The sequence below is a fragment of the Hoplias malabaricus genome, chromosome 3 (assembly GCF_029633855.1).
Source record: "Hoplias malabaricus isolate fHopMal1 chromosome 3, fHopMal1.hap1, whole genome shotgun sequence".
Classification (NCBI taxonomy): Eukaryota; Metazoa; Chordata; class Actinopteri; order Characiformes; family Erythrinidae; genus Hoplias; species Hoplias malabaricus.
The window spans coordinates 60,978,137-60,997,175 of record NC_089802.1 but is presented as its reverse complement, the minus strand read 5'-3'; the positions used below and the strand labels follow the sequence as shown (position 1 = coordinate 60,997,175).

At 37.1% G+C, this 19,039-nt stretch overlaps 1 protein-coding gene across 3 annotated transcripts in view; it reads left to right on the top strand.

The window, feature by feature from the left end:
- farp2 (FERM, RhoGEF and pleckstrin domain protein 2) overlaps window positions 1–19,039 on the top strand; it is a 63,476-nt gene that overhangs the window by 27,086 nt on the left and 17,351 nt on the right. For all 3 annotated transcript variants that reach the window (XM_066665709.1, XM_066665710.1, XM_066665708.1), the window contains exons 4-13: window positions 224–266; window positions 348–426; window positions 2,378–2,475; window positions 5,353–5,467; window positions 8,629–8,776; window positions 8,874–8,969; window positions 9,229–9,392; window positions 10,412–10,480; window positions 10,582–10,639; window positions 11,101–11,341. In XM_066665709.1, coding sequence (XP_066521806.1) covers window positions 224–266; window positions 348–426; window positions 2,378–2,475; window positions 5,353–5,467; window positions 8,629–8,776; window positions 8,874–8,969; window positions 9,229–9,392; window positions 10,412–10,480; window positions 10,582–10,639; window positions 11,101–11,341 — 1,111 coding nt within the window. The remainder of the gene's footprint in view (window positions 1–223; window positions 267–347; window positions 427–2,377; window positions 2,476–5,352; window positions 5,468–8,628; window positions 8,777–8,873; window positions 8,970–9,228; window positions 9,393–10,411; window positions 10,481–10,581; window positions 10,640–11,100; window positions 11,342–19,039) is intronic.

Below are 19,039 nucleotides of genomic sequence, written 5' to 3'. Positions count from 1 at the left end.
TGAAGAAAGGTGCATTCCTGCCACAATCAGTCCCAGATGTGCACTTAGGAGGAAGACAAGGCCTACTCAAAGGAGTGCAATTGGGATATTCTCTCTCTCTCTCTCTCTCTCTCTCTCTCTCTCTCTCTCTCTCTCTCTCTCTCTCCCTCTCTCCCTCCCCCTCTCTCCCTCCCAATGCTTATATTGTTGCTAATAATGATTTGCTTTCTGATTTTTGTTGTAGGTTTGGCTGGAGCCCACCAAGCTTATTGTGAAACAAGTGCGACGTAAGTGCTCAGACAGATTTGTGTCTTTTTTTGTGGAATTTTGGGAGGATCTAAAAATGAGTGTGTGTGTGTGCTCTGCAGGACCAATGAATACACTCTTTCGACTGTCAGTGAAGTTCTTTCCACCTGATCCTGGTCAGCTTCAGGAGGAATTCACCAGGTATGGGAATGCTGCACCTGGACAGACCTGCTGACAAGATTTAGCCATAAAACCAAAATGTATGCTTTATAAGACAATCACTATATATGTATTTGATCTGAAGGTCAATTTGATTAAGAAAAAAAAAAAAAAACTTGTGTGTGATTTTTCCCACCCCCATTTGGGGAAAATATAGTTTGTTGATTTTTTGTTTATAACCTCATATGAACACTGATGTCCTTCACACTGTGAAAAGTTCATGATGAATGGATAAAGAGAAATGCTAAAAAATTACTTGCAATAAAATATTTTTTTACATTGACTTTTTTTTACATTTACGTTGAAATTTAAGAAGGGTTTTTTTCCTCCTCTTGTAATGTTACGTTTTTTTTTTTTTGGACAGCAACTATATACATGAGGCTTCTAAAATGAGAATTTTAAATCATGTTATTTTTAACAGTTGTAATGCTTTAATCATCAACATCTTTACATTGCAGTAAAGTTTTAATATATAATGATTGGCTTTAAATATTTAATACTTAAAGTCTCTGGATTTTATCTGTCATTATTTTCACTGAAAGTAAACTTGGGGAACTCGATGGCTGACACATGGTATCTGTCTTTTAATGTTCACATTAATGTTATTTACTTAGTTTTATAGAATCAATTCAAAGTGAACAATTGTTTGATAGACAAGAGTACTAAAGTTGTTCAGAAAGTAATGTTCAGCCACTTTTTGAGTGTGTGACAACCAGACTATAGTAATGTACCATATACAGAGGCAACGCAAAAGTGTCATGCATAGAGATGTGAAGAATTATAGAAAACAATGTGGTGGATTGCTAAAGCTTTTGAGTTATGTTATATGAATGATTATATCCCAGACCCAGTTTTAGATGATTGCTTTAGTTATAAATTGGACTAAAAACAAGTGGTAAATGAAACAGTAAAATAAGAACTTTGAGTGATTTTAGCATATTCCAGTCAAGTTGTGAAATTTTATATTTTGTTCATGGATTCAGTGGTATGTAGCTGCCGGTCTCTCACTTTATAAAGCCCTATTCAAGAACTGCTTTTTGATTTTAATGTCTGACCCACTTATCAGTACTAAATTTAATTGTCCATATGAGTTGTTCATGATTGTAACCAATTTTTCTTTTATAAAATTCAGATGATGTTTCCTCACCATTTGCTAGCTCTCCAGTCTTTTTGCGTACTCAAAACTGGCCGAATGTGTTTACAAAGCCACTGTGACTGTAAATGAGTAAAATAAACAAACTGTCTTGTATGCTAGACTTTCTCTCTGTCTGCTTATGGCAGAGGCATCTGGAGTTTCTTAGACAATGGAGAGAACTCAAAACATTGACAATATTCTTCTATTTCTGCTCCATATGTGGGTAATATTGACTTATTTTTGCTGTTTCAGATGATTTAAATTGGAAATGTCTGCAAATTCAAGAGATGGCTAACTCCATTACCTAAAGTGCTACAAAACGAAACAACTCGAGTTACAAATGAGTTTCTGTGGTAATTCAAACAGAAAATAAAATCTTACAGACAGGTTAAACTTCACGTGCATATAAGCAACAGTGTTTTTTCCCATCAAACACACTGTTTCACCTTAAAAACTTCTGAATTTAAACAACCAGCACGTATTATGTTTGTCCACATTCATAGATGTTTCCTTTAATGTCTTTTTACTTATCATAATTGTGTATGTCAAGTATTTTTCCAAAAAAATTTCATGACTCTGCGATTCAGATTCCAGAACTTTTTACATTTCGACTGATATTTTGATAAATGACACTCAGGATATTGGTCACAAGAATTTGCCTAAAATCGTATCACTGGTTCCTCACCACCTTCAAAAGTGGTCTGAGTAATCCAATTCTATGTAGTCCATTTATGACTGGGTCAGAGCCTGGTGTGAACTGGATCTTTTATGAATGCTTGTATGTGTGTTCTTTTACAGGTACCTCTTCTCTCTGCAGATGAAGAGAGATTTGATGGAAGAGAGACTGCACTGCACAGAAAACACAGCTGCCCTGCTGGCCTCTCACCTGGTCCAGTGTAAGTCCACCACAAGAAGTGTTGAATCATACCTATTCATACCTTTTATAAAACACTGCTGACAAGTTGGCACTCAAAAGCCATTCACACTGCCACTGGCTGGGGTTGTTCAAATCGAAAAATACTCCTGCTTTCTGATGTTGACATGTCTGATAGAGCTGTTGCCTTGACTACAGTTTTCCTGACTACAATATGAGTCATTGTATGAAAACCTCTTGTGCAAAGTTAAAGCAGACCTGTATTTTCCGAAACCCATTAACTTACTATATCTGTTTTAATCAATTTGATTTAGCATCAAGGAATCTAATCCTTTCCTAAGGTGAATCATGCTACAGGGTTTAATATACTTCTAATTTTGGTATGTAATAAACGGTAATTTCAATAACAAATAAACCTGTAGGGTAGTCATGAGCTGTTGATTGAATTAGTTTTTGTTTATGCATACAGCCAGTTCACATTTTTCCTTGTCTAGTTTTGACCACATTTTGAAATTGTAGCATGGACACAAAAATGTATTTTAAAAAAAGTATTGTGTAGATTAATCACGATTATTCACAGAGCCTTTTTTAAAATTGAGAGTGTCCATTTACATTTTATTCATTCATAATTTTTTAATTAAGGGGACTGAAAATGCAAAATGCTTCTGTTCCTTTGTTACTGTTTTACAGAAGAGATTTGCCATAAAGCTGAGTTTTATTTATTATAAAATGAGGGGAACCTGATCATGTCCGTCTTGATCCATGTATGTTGCCTAAGTGGCTATTTTTGACAAATGTGTTACAGCATGCTAGTTCTTGACACTTCATCTAGGGAGAACTGGCATTTTTAATAATTGAAGTGTGTCAGATTTTTAGTGGCCAAATAGGATTAGGAGGACAGTGAGGGGGCAGTCTGTCCTCAACTGCTTTTTTTAGACTTATATCTCCTCCTCTCTTTGCCAGCAGGATATATTTTGGTTCCAAGTGTTCCAAAATGTTGTTATTGTGACATTGATAATAGGTCCATTACAGATTGGAGAAATGTATGTAATTTTATTTATTTATTATTTATTTTTAAATGACTTTTATTGTATTAGTAATAATTACTTTTAAGAGTTTAAATGCTAAAGTTTTGGGAACCCACATATACTTTGCTCATGTGTAAAACTGTGTGTGTGTGTGTAGAAATCTTTTTTTTTATGTGTAATTTAAAATTGTTACAGGAATGCTTCAAGAGCCTGAGATACCAACACAAATCTGCTAACTTTGAGTGCAATACTGATGTCACAAGCTAAGAACCATGAAATACAAGCATAAGTTTGAACACATTTTATACCTGAGCTGACTGCCAGTCAGCATGTTGCCCACCCACTAACCAATCAGAATGCTGTCCAAAGATTAGCCAATTGGGGCAAAATGTTCTAAAACTTTGTTTACTTGAGTCAATAACTATTAGCTTCCTTATTTAAGTGTCTTAAAGGACACGTTCTCATTGTCAAGTGACTGGAAATATTGCAAATATTTTCCTGTGTATTTCAAATGGTGCAGCAGTTATATTCTGGTGGCTGCACCATTCAAATTGGACCAGGAAAATTTGAACAAACAGAAGGGGGTAAAAGAAGGATGGATTTATATATATATATTTTTATATACATTTATTTATTATTATTATTCTTTCTTTTTTTTTTATGATGTAGTTTTAAGGAAAATAAGGCAAAATTTACAGGTACTTCCTGACATAATACTGCAAAGTACATAATAATAGGAACATCTCCTTTTAAGTATGTAAATAAGGAAGCCCAAAATTAAATTGCTGCTTGTGTTGACTCAAATAAACAGAACCCACTAGAATCTTTTACATCCTGATTTGTCTGTCATCTCAGGAGTTGCATAGAGATGTGAAGAATTATAGAGAACAATGTGGTGGATTGCTAAAGCTTTTGAATTATGTTATATGAATGATTATATCCCAGACCCAGTTTTAGATTATTGTTTTTGTTATAAATTGGGCTAGAAACAAGTGGTAAATTAAACAGTAAAATAAGAACTTTGAGAATTTTAGCATGTTCCAGTCAAGTTGTGAAATTTTATATTTTGTTCATGGATTCAGTGGTATATAGCTGCCGGTCCCTCACTTTATAAAGCCCTATTCAAGAACTGCTTTTTGATTTTAATGTCTTTTTAATGTAATTTTAAGGTACATAATAATAGGAACATCTCCTTTTAAGTATGTAAATAAGGAAGCCCAAAATTAAATTGCTGCTTGTGTTGACTCAAACAGAACCCACTAGAATCTTTTACATCCTGATTTGTCTGTTATCTCAGGAGTTCATATCTTAAACCTCTCCTATAGAAAATGTTCTTGCACATTTGTACACACAAATATTTCTACATGCACAATTGTTTTTACAAATGTGAAATTTAAAGCTGGGTGCACAAAACTTCAATATTTGAATACATTATGAGACATGCATGCATTTGTTCCCCCACATGCACACAAACGGGATATCCGAATGCAGGCTCTGAAAATATTTATTAACATGTCACAAGCTCAATAATTATGGCACTAAATAGATTGCTTAAGTTTTAGAGAAGCCCTGCTCTTCATTTCAAGGAAAATATTTTGATAAACATGAAGCTATATGTCCTCAAGGTGCCTGCAATTAACTGTTAATAATTTAAACATATGCAGATATTTTATTACTTAAGTAGTGAGAGTGTAACAATTCACAAAAGAACACAAAGCATGGCAAATTGTTTGGAGAGGTGTGAGAAACAGAATCATCTCTAAGCACAGGCTTTGCTTCTCTTCTCATTCTTTCATTCTTACATTCTTGCATCCTTGCTTTTGTATTTTTTATGTTTTAATCTCTCTCTCTCTCTCTCTCTCTCAACACAGCGGAGATAGGGGACTACGATGATGTCGCGGACAGGGAATTTCTGAAGCAGAATAAGCTCCTGCCACATCAGGAGCATCTGCAGGAGAAAATTATGGAATTCCACCGCAGGCACCTGTAAGATCTTCATCCCTTTGTTACTGCTCTAAGCATCTGAGATGTGCACAGTGTATTGTGTATCCAACTTAAACCTTTATTTAGGTGCTGATCAGTCAGTTACAGACCATGGTTTAGTCTTAAATCTCAGTTCTTGTTTTTGTCATTGAGGAATGTCCATTTAAAATGTTTAACTTTAAAAAGTTAAAACATTGTTCTTTTTGATACATTTAAAGGTTTTACAGAAAGTGGGAATGTGCCCAAAACCTTTCTGTCACTATCTGTTTGATCTCTGTGTATTAGGAACAGTAATTCCTCCGGTTTAAGAGAGGACATTCCCAAAAAACTCTTGGTGCGTTTGGTCTGTCAAGAATGGTTTGGTCTGAATTTGCTTGTTTGGTTTTGTGCTGCAGCTTCAAGGCTCATGTAACACTAATGTAATGGAATCCTATTCCCCTCTGATTTGAGGTACATATGCATGAATTATTTTACATTTGTTTCAAACCTTAGTAAGCTAGTCTAGTAGCTGCAGTGTAAACCTTTGCTAAAGTTTAAAAGTAAAAAGTAAAGTTCAGACATCCAACAAGATTTGACTGATTAACTATATTTGTGGTGATAAAATCTATGTAAGTCTTATTTCTCACTGAAGTACTCCTTTAATGCCACTCTGTTCACTCTTGCTCTCAACTTTCCATTACTTCATTAACGGTTAAGAGTTGGGTTTTTGATCAAAACAGCAATGATGAACTGCTAAATATTGCTCCGAAACATACCACACGTGGAGAATATGCTACTCCATTATCCGCAGCCATCTCATGTCATAAATGGTTACATAATACAGAATGAGACACTTCTTCACATTTTCAACATGCAGCTTTATTGAGAGAGGCGCGTAAGCGTTTAAGTGATGGCAAATGTGTGAAATATTTAGAGGCCGTTCTAGAGTTTCTGCTATTCCCCTCTGCCTGACCTTTTGGAGACGCATGAAAGTTGTTTGAAAAGCTTGCAGACGAGGATTAGACATGGCGATAATGTCAGGCAGCTGTTCCACACGAGCGCTCCAAACAGGCTCTTCCTCCAGAGCCTGCCTCCTCTGATCTGAGCACAAGAGATAAGAGAAATTGAAAAATCGGAGAGGCAAAACTGACAAAGATGAAATAGGATCTTTATTACTTCAGATAATCCTCTGATATTACTATCCTTACCTCAAATGTCAGTTAGCCAAGACATTTGCTTTTAGAAATCATCACATTTGTTTCAAAATGCTTCACTTATTAAACCATGTGAATCTAATTTCATGTGCTGTATCGGATACTAACATTCAGTATGATTTACTGTTAACTCTGTAAAAAGAAAATGGTACATACAAATTTTATGCTTAAAGATCATGCTTAATTCCCATTTACCACTTCAGTCTTAACTTGCATGTTTGCTCTGTTATATGTAATTACATTAAATATTTGTAGCAAATATTTTGTGGTAGTCCATACATTACAATTAATATTATGTTGATATTAATTTAGTTTAAAGCCTAGAAGGTACTTTTGTACAAAATCGAACTTTGCTGTACAAGTTGTTCTCTGTATTAAAATCTATCACTATTCTTATTTTTTCTGCAATGTATTTTCTCTTCTCTCTTTCACCCCCTCCATCTTTCTTTCTTTCTGTATAATCAGACTCTCTGGCCCTGAGACAGGTGCTTCGGCTCTGCTCCGTTAGGCTGTGATTTTAATCCTGCGGTTAGGGCCCCTTTATTAGCCATACAGCCACTGGACCAGAGGAGGGGCCTGAGCAGATTTCACAGCTTAAAGGATGAACAAAATTAGAATGTGCTGATAATCTGGCATTGGGCCAATTCTGGTCCATGTGCCTGGAATAAACCTATAGAAGATTGAATGGGTTCATCTGCTGGCTAAGGCTTAGAGGCTATCTTACATGTCATTTGGTTGTAATCACACATTGTGGGATGTTTTCTATATAGTCTTGGTGGTGGTGATTTGCACCTGTAGAAGACAGAGTTAAATGCGACTTATTTTCAAAGATCAGACCTAATACCAGAGTCCTATGCTTCCTTGTCTTGTTGTGTATTTTAAGAGTTCCTTTCAGGTCTTTTAAGAAATGTGCTAATGCAAATTTTGAAAAAGTATTGACCAGTAACCAACCTTTATCTTTATTTATTTATTTTTAAAGTATTTTTAATCACTTATTAGTTTATATCTTAAGTTTATAAATCTCTGAACTCATGTCACTGATAATGAACATATTTATTTGTAAAATGCCAGTAGCTTAAGCATTTGGTCTCAAAAAGGGCCAGATTTCACTTGTTCATTCAGTTGATCTCCATCTTAAAACAACCGATTCATTATTTTGATTACCAGTAAAGTTAAAGACATCTGCCTAAATGGTTTAATGATTTAGCATTTTTAATCGGATATGTATATATTATTTTCTAAACAAATGTAAAAATGGAATTAAAATAATTTAAATTATATTTAAAAGGGTTTTCTTATAATTTTGTCTCCCTTGTTAAATTCACCTCAAGCATTTCATCGATTTTGATTATTTTTATAGTATTTAGATAAAGGTTTTTTTTTTTTTTGCTTATTTTGAAATTGTATCCATAGTTATATTTTATGAAGCTGCAGTAAAGAATAACAAAATTGCGGAGCAGCATCAAGGCCTCGAGAGATAGAAAAAAAAAATAGAAAAACAAAAAGCAAAGCATTAGTATGAAGAATCAAATAAATACTTTTGATTAAATGCTATGTTTAAATAGTTTTTTTTTTTTTTTTTTTTTAAATCATTGCTCTGACATATGCTAGCAATCTCAAAACTTTTAGCTAATAACAGACTTGAGGTGTGCTCCTGCTTGGTTAGAGTGAATGTTACTACATCTCCCCTTATGGGGTTGGCAAAAATGAATGCAACAGATGAAATGGCAATCTTAATCAATTTATTTTTCATATAAGCAGTCAACTAATTACTGTCATAAAAGGTTATCGTTTTGCTCAGTGTATAAATGAAACATTTAATTATGCATCATCATCCTTCTGTGTTTCATAATTATTCAGTTAACTATTTGTTCAGAGTGACATGGCAAAGTTTCAGTACTCAAAACATCAGTCATTCATTTATCCACTCTGGTGATCAAAACCCATGGCTCCTGTTTTTGTTTTCTTCAGGGGACAGACACCTGCTGAGTCTGATTTCCAGGTTTTGGAAATTGCTCGCAAATTGGAGATGTATGGAGTGCGTTTCCATCCAGCAGCTGACAGAGAGGGCACCAAGATCAACCTTTCTGTGGCCCACATGGGCCTGCATGTCTTCCAGGTGAACATGGCCTACATGTCACCTTTTAGTCAGTTGCTCTTGGACAATCAAAAATAAAGCTTTTTTTAAATGTATTAATTCAGCGTCTCTTCCTCAGGGCAATACCAAGATCAACACATTCAACTGGTCCAAGATTCGCAAACTAAGCTTCAAAAGGAAAAGATTTCTAATTAAACTTCACCCAGAGGTTCATGTGGGTATAACTTAATGTTCTAAATGCAGATAAATTAAAGTAAAGCTTGGGTTTAATGCTTTAATACAGCTGTTTTGTTGATCAGATCCAAATCCTAATCCCTACTCTTGTTAGGAATGATGTTTGGTTTTTCTTCAGATATCACTTACACAGGGAGATAAAAATCAGTTCCATGTGTTCCTTCATGTCATCTTTCATAAGATGATCTACTCATTTAATTGTTTTTTCAGCAATTATTCCTCCCTCCTTCATGCTTTAGGGTCCTCATCGGGACACGCTAGAGTTCCTGATGGCCAGTCGGGATCAGTGTAAGATCTTCTGGAAGAGTTGTGTAGAACACCACTCATTTTTCCGTCTGCTGGATCAACCACAGCCCAAATCCAAAGCTATCCTCTTCACCAGAGGATCTTCCTTCAGATATAGGTACTAATATTTCTGGATAATTAAGACCTACACTGTAAATATAGATGATATTGACAAAAGTATTGGGATACCTAGGCATTACACCTAAAGGAATTTTTTGTAAATCTTACGGTATTATTATGGTGTTGTTGTTATTATTACCCCCCCCCCCCACAACCCATTCCGGTTCATCTCAAAACTCTTCCATGAGAGTGAGGTCTTTGTGGGCCACTCTAGTTCTTCCACACCAGACTTCTCCAACCATGCTTTTATGGACCTTGCTTTGTACACTGGTACACAATCATGCTGGAACAGATGAGGACATTCCACAAATTGTTCCCGCAAAGTCGGAAGCATACATTTGTCCAACATATGTTATGCTGAAGCATATCTGAAGTTTTTCCCTTCACAGGAACCAAGGCCCCTTAGACAGCGTTTCATAAACAACCCTATAGCATTATCCATACCTCACCAATGTTTATAATGGCACAATGTAGTCAGGCAGGTAACATTTTCCTGGCATTCACCAAACCCAGACAGATTGCCAGGTAGAGAAGTGTGAATGGTCACGCCACCATCATCCACCATATTCACTGTTCCAGAGTCCAGTGGAGGCATGCTTTACACCACCATCCAACTCTTGGCACCTTGCTTGGAGTTGTAAGACTTGCATGCAGTTACTCAGCCACAGAATTCCATTCCATGAAGCTCCTGATGCAGTTTTTGTGCTGATGTTTAAGCCAGAGGAGGTTTGGAACTCTGCTGTAATTGAATCAGCAGGGTGTTGGTTACTTTTTGTCAGTGTGTATTAGTGCCTTCAAAATATTTTCAACAATACGTCAGTAATAAAACTATTCTAATTGAATGTGTCCTGCACCACCATTCTGTAGTCACTAGGTATTAGTGTGACTAAACTGGAAGTTTAAGGAGTGCATATAATAATAGCGCATTATTGTATATATACTGATAAACTTATGATTGAATGGCTATGTTTGAGAAGACACGTTTGATGAATTTATTGAATTATTGTTTTTTGACAGTGGGCGAACTCAGAAACAGCTGGTGGACTATGTGAGGGACAGTGGGTTGAGAAGGACACCCTACCAAAGGTGTGGCAATATTAATATACAATTAGGATCTATATTTTTAAATAGTTTCAGTATGATAATAATAATGTTATTTTGTATCTGTTTTGTGTTACCATTCTCAGGAGGAACAGTAAGATTCGCATGTCATCTCGCTCTTTTGCCTCTGATGTGCCTAAGCAGGTCAGTAGAGAGAACACATTTCTGCATTATAAAGAGAGTTTAAATAAGAATTTAATTTACACATGAAATCCTTTTAATGGCCTTTTATCTTAAAGTAGAAGGCATAAAACGGTATCGTTTTGGGCTTAAGATGTGTTTACAAAAATTTTTCTTATGGTTCTTTGTTGCAAGTGATCAAGTGCAGCTATTACTTTTTTAACTACATTAGCTTTGTAACTTAATACCACTAGAAGGCTTACTAGACTTGAATAGACTTATTAACCGCTAATGATATTTACATTTTTTTGACTATATTTTGGGGTATGGGATAATATGTACATTTTAGGTTTATCTTTCTATTCCTTCAGTTAATGAGTTTTAGAGTTTCAGTGGAGTGTTTCCTAGATTAATTTAAAATTTAAATGTTTTCTCCCTCCCTTGATTCTAATTATTCGCTTCTACCTTACTTTTTCTACTCTCAGAATCTGTCCTTCAATGACAGCCTCAGGACATCTGCTTCTCCCTCCTCTGCAACTATGTCTTTCCACTCTCTGCATGCCCCGAACTCTCCTGGACGGATTGAGACCCTGATCCAGCCTCAGCTCCAGCAAAGCCAGCCTCACCTCCAGCAGAAACAGCAGCTTCCGCAATCTGACAGACCCCCCAGCCCTGTGAAGGAGGAGCCCGTCAAGACCAACCCCGCGCCTAACTACGCCTTCCCAGGTGCCACTAATAACATGGCAGCAGGAGACTGCAGCCCCTCGTTTGTGTGTGTAGAGAGTAGTCCCTCCCGTCCGTGGCCCTCCCAAAATGGCAATGAGGATGGCGAGTGTGTGGGTGAGGGTGGACAGGGCAGGTTTGGCAGCCTTGGGATGGGAGGGGGTGGGGCTTGCAGGAAGGGTTTCCTCACTCCTGAGGAATTTGAGGCAGAGTTAATGCGTGCAAGACCGATTCCTATGTTTCCTCTCACTGGTGCACAGCTGCAGGTCAGCGAAGAGTTCATAGACGATGATCCTACCGAAATGTCTTTTTATGCAGGTGGGGCAGAAGCTTATTCATACAGCTTTGATGAAAAAGCAGAGCACTTTGAATATGGCGATAATACTGCACAGACCTCAACTTATGCTCTGGCTTTGGGACGCCTAAATGGTAATGCTACAGCATTCTCTGAGAGCGCTTTCGGACGTTCTGAAACCAGTTCACTGGTCAATAACCGGTCAGAGTGCAGCTCTTTGGATAATCTACCATTGGGCTCAGCTGGGGACTCGCTGTCCCTAGGCTTTGGTGGCCCTGATTCTTCTTCTTCTTTACGTCTGCCAGGTTCTGAAAACCTGTCTGAAGCAAGCTCTATGGTCAACTTCCCAGCGTACTCTGTGCGATCAGAGGCCAGTTCAGCCATGCAGTTCAATGAGCTGGTGGAGCAGCTGGAGCAGCTTAGCTACCCACCCACGGCCACCGAAGGCTCAGCCAATGGTAGTTCTGAGTCTGATTCGGACTGGGGCTCAGATGGAGGACTGCCTCCAGAGCAGAACCTCTTCTTTAGCAACCCAATCCTAGGGGGCACAGGGGTAGACAGCTTCCTCCTTGATTGCCAGAACCTTAGGGCTTTAGGCCTTGGGGATCTATCTAACTCCACCGAACTTAAGATGTAGGGCTCTGATGTTCATACCGTAAACCTTTTTTCATCAACGTATTGAAGTGGCAATTATCTCCTAATATGCAGTGTAACAAAATGGCCTCTGTGTCATTAAGGTGAATGCTTCACATGTCACAGTGCCCTGTTGTACTAGAGCAGTGTATCCCTATCTTGGCTCTTATTTAAGTGTTTTCCAAAGTTCAGAAATGGCTCGTTAGTCAGCTGATCTGGTGGTTTGCCAGAAATCAAAATCCACAGGGCAGGGGACCAGGGTTGGAATCCACTGAACTAGAGTACCACTTTGGCACTTAGCCAGGTGAAGGAACTTTTCTCGAATGCTAAACATGACACGACATTTCTCTTTCCAACACATCATAATCAATAACACAATGTTCACTTCATTTTAGCATGTCGTCCTGCCACTTTTCCTCTCTCAAGGTGCACTTGTTCACTTGTCCGTCTTTCTTTCTGGTGTCTTGATTTTTCTGAATGTCAGCTTTGTTTTACTACATATTTTTTCAATATGCTTTGTGTGTTTATAATCACTCTTGATTTGCAGATGATTTTTTAAAGGTCTTTACTCTAAGTACAGATTGAGTTTACCTATCTGTCTGATCTATAAAAGCTCTTTTCAGTGCCTTATATTCAGAAATTAGTTTTTACTTGATGAATAAGCTGGCCCTCAGGCTAGATAGTGCTGATTGAATGTCCAGAATCAGTGTTTAGCTGGGGACTATGAAGGAAAATATAGAACAAGTTATTTTTTAGCACGGGTTATATTGTTCATACTCAGCACCAGAATGTATGGTTTAAGTCTTTTAAATTAGAAATCTACTAGTTAATTGATATTTTAATGTGCCAATTTCCGTTTGCCTTGAGGCAATGACAATTTCTGTTTTAATGAAAGAATAACCCACTTATTTTCTGTGAAGGACTTAAACCTTTGTTGTACTGTAGTTGTATTATGGCATGCCAATCAAATATCACCTCAGTCTGAGAAATAATGGCATAATATTTTTTTTTTTCGATTGTTGTAAATTTTGGACAGGGAAAAAATGTTTTGTCTGAATCAGCAGGTTATATCTGATTATCAAATGTTTTTGGAAGTTCATGCTGGCACTTGTACCAAAAATGTCTGGTCTTTTACAGAGCTGAATGTTTTTGTACACATGTTTTGTGCCATTCTGCTCAGGGCTCTCGTGAATAACAAGTAAACTGATGTGAGTCAATGGTAACAGTGACTGTTCACCAGCGCTGAGCACAAGTTTGAGCCCCATTTTGGTACAAGCTCAATCAAATTGTATTGTTTTGTATGATAAACCATTCACTCCACTCCGCCCCCTGCTGTTCGTTTGTCGTGACAACTTTTCTGCCCATACTGTGCTTTAATGATGCCTTTCTACAGTTTCAGTGCTGTACCACTGCTGTAGCCTGACTCTGTGTATTGCACATTTATCCTTCCTAGACAAGGCTTTACACCTGGTAGCATCATTGCAGATTTGTTAGAGGTTGTAGTAAAATTGAATTAAAAAGAGAATGTAAATGGAGTGCTGTAAAATGCTGTGAATACCACTTGTTAGAATGAATGTAAAATTATCATTGAATGATATGCAAGTTTATGCATAGAGTAAAAGATCCATATGGAGTCCAGCAGGAATCCAAGGTTCACAGGATTTTATGTAAATAATATCGATTTTAAGGGTCTTTGATTTTGCTTAGGGATGGGCAATATGACATGAATGATGAATGACTTGTGGTCACCTTTTTACAGAACTAATAATGCACAGTTTATTTAAAAAAAAAAACAACAGCCAGTGTTTAAATAGTCCTGATTTATACAGAATATGCTCAGGTTTGCATATTGTCATACAGATTGCCCATCACTAATTCTGTTTATACGTTAGGGATGTATTAATATGGGGAAATTTGTCGCAGCCGTGCCTAAAATTTATTCAGGAAATCATAAATCGATCAAATGAAGCTGCATTGCATAGGAACCCAGCATCACTTAAACATCTAACTGTTCCCCTTGTAAAATATTTGTCAACATCCATTCAATACCAAAACTGATTTGTTTCCTTTTATGAGCATGCATCCCTATTTATACTGAGATGTTTATAAGGAAATGGAGAGGTAGATCTATAGTGTGTATATATAGATAAAATATATACATCACTAAATGCAGCTCTTAATGCAGAGCCTGTTTTGTTCTCCTTGCCAGATTAGGAGAGATCAATGAAGTTTAACCAATTGGCCTTCTTGATTGAAGGCTCGGTGGGATCAGTGATTTAGGTACTTTTGCTAACTGTGCTGACAACAAAATTATTCTTCCTACAGCTTTGCCTTTGAGGCATCATAAGCACTTCCTTCACATGCCTCTAAACCTTTTGACCTTTGCTCCCCGTGCTCTTCGATTGTTTTTCAGTTTATGCAAGCCCATGTGATGAATTAATGTTGACTTTATTGTACTAGACATTACACGGTGCCTTTAACAGAGAATATCAGCTGCATGCAGTCGTTTTTGTGTGACGTCCAGGCCACTGAAATGCCTTGGGTTTCTGTTTTGGTTTCTGGGCCACGGTGCGTTCCATTAGTACATAGAGTTCTAAACCACAAGATGGGGCATGGTTGGTGCAGCTTTCCCTCTTGGGTGATGTCATTTCCTTTTCCTTTCTGTTCTGAAATCCCGTTGCAATTTCCTGTGATCTTACCCTGCTTCCCTGTGCCTAGGGGCTGATTCTGCCAGGCTTTATGGAAAGCAGTGTTTTTTGTTTTTTTCCCCCTCCCTCATTTTATCTTTGATACTAAATTTCAGTTGACAGTTTTGTGGTTTTGCATTCCTGTGGAGATCCCTTTTTTGGCACTTTTCAGTAGTGATTTTTTTATATTAACCTCAAGCAAAATGTTCAAGATTCCTCAGAGATGAGTTTAAAAGGACAATAAACTTTGACTTCAAACACCCATGCTCTTGTTTTCAAACCAAGAAAATCGTTGTGAAAGAGAATAAGCTGGAGAGAAGACATGCATGTGACGGTGGAATTCTGCTTGTACGGTTCGGTCTGTATTTAAGCCAAGGGAAAGTTCATTCTCATTGTCATTTTGAGAGCAGGCAAGCTGCCTTTTAACACCAGTTGCATCCATTCAATTTGTAATGAATTCCTAAAGCCTCTCTACTCTCACAAGCGAAGGCAAGCAGCGGCCAGTGTAAACGGGCTAAGGAGCAGAATAGCCTCCAACTAACAGTGCTCTCTAGGAGGGCAGAAACATCCTTCTTTTGCCAAGCTTGTACCCCATTCCCTAATTCATTCAATGTCAGTGTGGCATTAGTTCAGTTTAAGTCATATCTGAATACTGCCTTTGGAACTGATCTGGAAGAATCTTTGCTTTTATTATTTTTCTTATTGCTTTGGAAATGTCCATAAGGTCCAGCCAGGTTTTATTTGTTGCTGTCAAATGTGACATTAATGCATTTACCCTGGAATGGCTTGGATCTATAACAATACAATATGAACTCATATTATGTGCTTTGGCTGGACTTTGTAATGAACATGTGTTTGGGTTTTAATGCTGCTTTGAAGATGTAGCTGCAGCCCAAGATTTGCCCTAGATGGTCAAAGGTTTGTTTATGAAGCCTGGTTGTCTGCTCTTTACATGGACACATTACTCATTTAGTGCTTTGCAGCATCAACTGAACCAGACACATTTTCCTTCAAGTTGGTTTGAATGGTAAGATCAAAGCAAGGTGATCACAAGATTATGTTCAACTGATTCATTTCTGGAGTCATTCTAAGCAAATATAATTATCCTAATATTGGTATTCATGCTACAAATGATGATTTTCATTTCTTTCAGCCACATGGGCTAATGAGTGTTATTTAACAACTATTAAATCATGTAAAGCGGTACATTAAAAATGAGAGGTAAAATGAAAACGGTTTAGTTTAGGTGTAGAAGCAAATTTTAAATACATTGTGAGAGCACTTGGCTGAGCACTTAACTACATCGTAAAATTGCAAACCAAATTGATAAAAACCAAATAATATTTGTGTAGTGCAAAAATTATCTTTTTATCTTTTTTTTTTTTAATGTATTTCCTGGGAAAATGGCACCATGGGCATTTACTCTTTAATCAGAGCAATCAGGCCAGGCCCCGACCCCACTAACTACTCCAGTGCTGCTCTTTGGCCACAGATGGAAACTTGCCAGATTGTAATAATGCCTGTGTGCGCCCCACTCTGGCTCTCCATTTCATTCAGGCAGGCTGTATAAGTAGATTAGCTTCAAACAGTAGCTCCAGTCTGTGGAAAGCCCTAGAGAACTTTTTGGGACAGTTTTGAGGAAAGACAGGCTTTGATTTCTCGATCACGCTTGCTTTAATTCTTACATTCACACATTACTTCCTCCTTCCTTGAATTGTATTAATATAGTGTTGTTATTATTTGTTCCTTTTTATTATTAGAGAGAAGCCACTTAATCTTACTTATCAGCACCAGCATTAAATATCAGAATAAATGCAAACGTCCTTAATCTATGAACATTAATGTGAAAAGTGTACTTACACGTTTTTTGTTTTGTTTTTTTCTTTTTTTAAATAAAATACATACTTTTGGGTACCTGAGATTTAAGACTTAATATTTTTTGAGCCTTCATAACACTCTGTATTACGTGAAACTAAGAATATTAAAAATGGTCTTTTAGGCTAAATATATAGACTCTAAACGCCAGTACTGCTTCTGCATAACTAACACTTTAATTTACTTATTGTGAGTGGCTTGATTCATACAGATGTGCGCCCTGAAATAAAACACTTTTTTAAAGATTTAAAATTAGCAGCCAGATTTTCACAGGAATTTAAACTTTATTATTATTATTATAAATTGTGTTTATTTAAAAAAGAAATAAAATTTGGGTCATATTTTCATCAAACAAATCAAGTATGCAAGCCCATTTCCAGCACATAAAATAATAATTGAAAAAGCACCAGTTTTTTTCCCATTAATATGTAAGTGGGTATCTCAATATTTTAAGAAACTGTCTCATTATTTTGAAATATTAAGTCAATATTTTGGGATTGTGTCTCACTATTTTAAGATTCTATGTCAATATATTGAGACAATATACTTCATTATTTTGAGATATATTATATTTAGAAGGTATACTATCTCAAATTATTGAGCCAGTTAATATAATGAAAAAATTGTGCCTTTTTTGTTATTATTATTTTATGTGGCAGTAACAGGCTTCCATACTGCAATATGTAACTAGGTCTCCACATCACATGATTCTACAGGGCTTAGAGGGTGAAGGTTAGTATGTACATCCTCCATGTCTCATGAAGCATCTTTTCTGCTGTTAATGCAACATCCCGGAGATCTCATCATGATTGGAGGAGAACACTAACTGCTAATTCTATTACATCATTTAACAACATTGGGATAAAGAATGAGGAAACGGGAGGACCAACACTTTCACAGAGACCATTGTTATATTTGATTAGTTTCAGAAAATGTTCTTTTTATTACATTAAAATCCACATTATTATTATGTTAGAGATATTCTTTCAGATATTGATGATGTGGTTTTGCACTGCTGGGGTGAAGTGGGGAGGGGCTAAACTAGTAACTAGTGTAAGTATACTAATGTTGTCTAATGTACAGGAGATTTTTTTTTTATATTCCATTCTACATCCATAGGCATTAATATGGAACTCCCTGGATCCAACTGCCTCTGGCAATCTTTGCCCATTCATCCAGAAGAGCATTTGTGAGGTCGGACACTGATGTTGGACGAGAGGGTTCAGGGTGTTAGACGGAGTGGAGGTCAGGACTCTGTTCGGGCCAGTCAAGTTCTTCCTCACCAAACTCGCTCAACATGCCTTTATGGACCTTGATATGGGATCTGGGGCAGAAAAGGGCTTCCCCAAATAGTTTCCACATTTGTTGGAAGCATACAATTGGCGATGATGATGGAAATAAGGGGCCAACAACCCCATAGCGTTATCCCTCCTCCACCAAGCTTTAAAGTTGGCACAATGACAGTTGACATTCTCCTTCACATATTGAAGTGTGATTTGCAACACCACAGAGTATATTTCCACTGATCCAGATAATGGTGACATTCTTCACACCGATCCGTCCAACATTTTATACTGTGCTTGGTGATGCAAGGTTTCCATGCAGTTGCTCAGCCATGGAAACCCATACCATGAAACTCCCTGTGCAAAGATTTAATGCTAATGTTAATGCCAAAGGAGGTTTGGAACTGTAAGTGCATTGTTGGTGACTTTTATGCACTCTGCATCTCAGCACACGTCCTTAACGTTGTTGAGTTGCTGTGGTAGAGAGAGGGGCTCTCTTTGTTTCACACGGGTCTTTTTTCTGCTCTCTCAGGTACCTTCATCTGGTACTGATACTTTTTTTTTTCTCCCCCCTCCCCCCATTTGGGTATTGCTTTAATATTTATCTTCTTGAAGTAAGTACCTAAAGGATCCCACCTTTCTGATTCTAACCCTGTTATTAGGGCTGTGTAGAAGCGTGTATTAAGCGTGTATAATATTTTAGCTTTCTATAAGGTGTCTTTTGGAGACATTAAACATCAGCACTGAAAAGTTCTGACTAGGTTTCTGTAGCATGGAGCGTCTCTCAATGACTTTGATCTTTGTTATGCAGAAATGTAGAAACATCATTTGGTTTCCCTTTTTATTTTGCTGTCTTCAACAGGACTGGACCTACAGTTGATCAGAGGAAATGTGGAAACTTCAATGGAAGCAGCAGGCTGACGTGAAA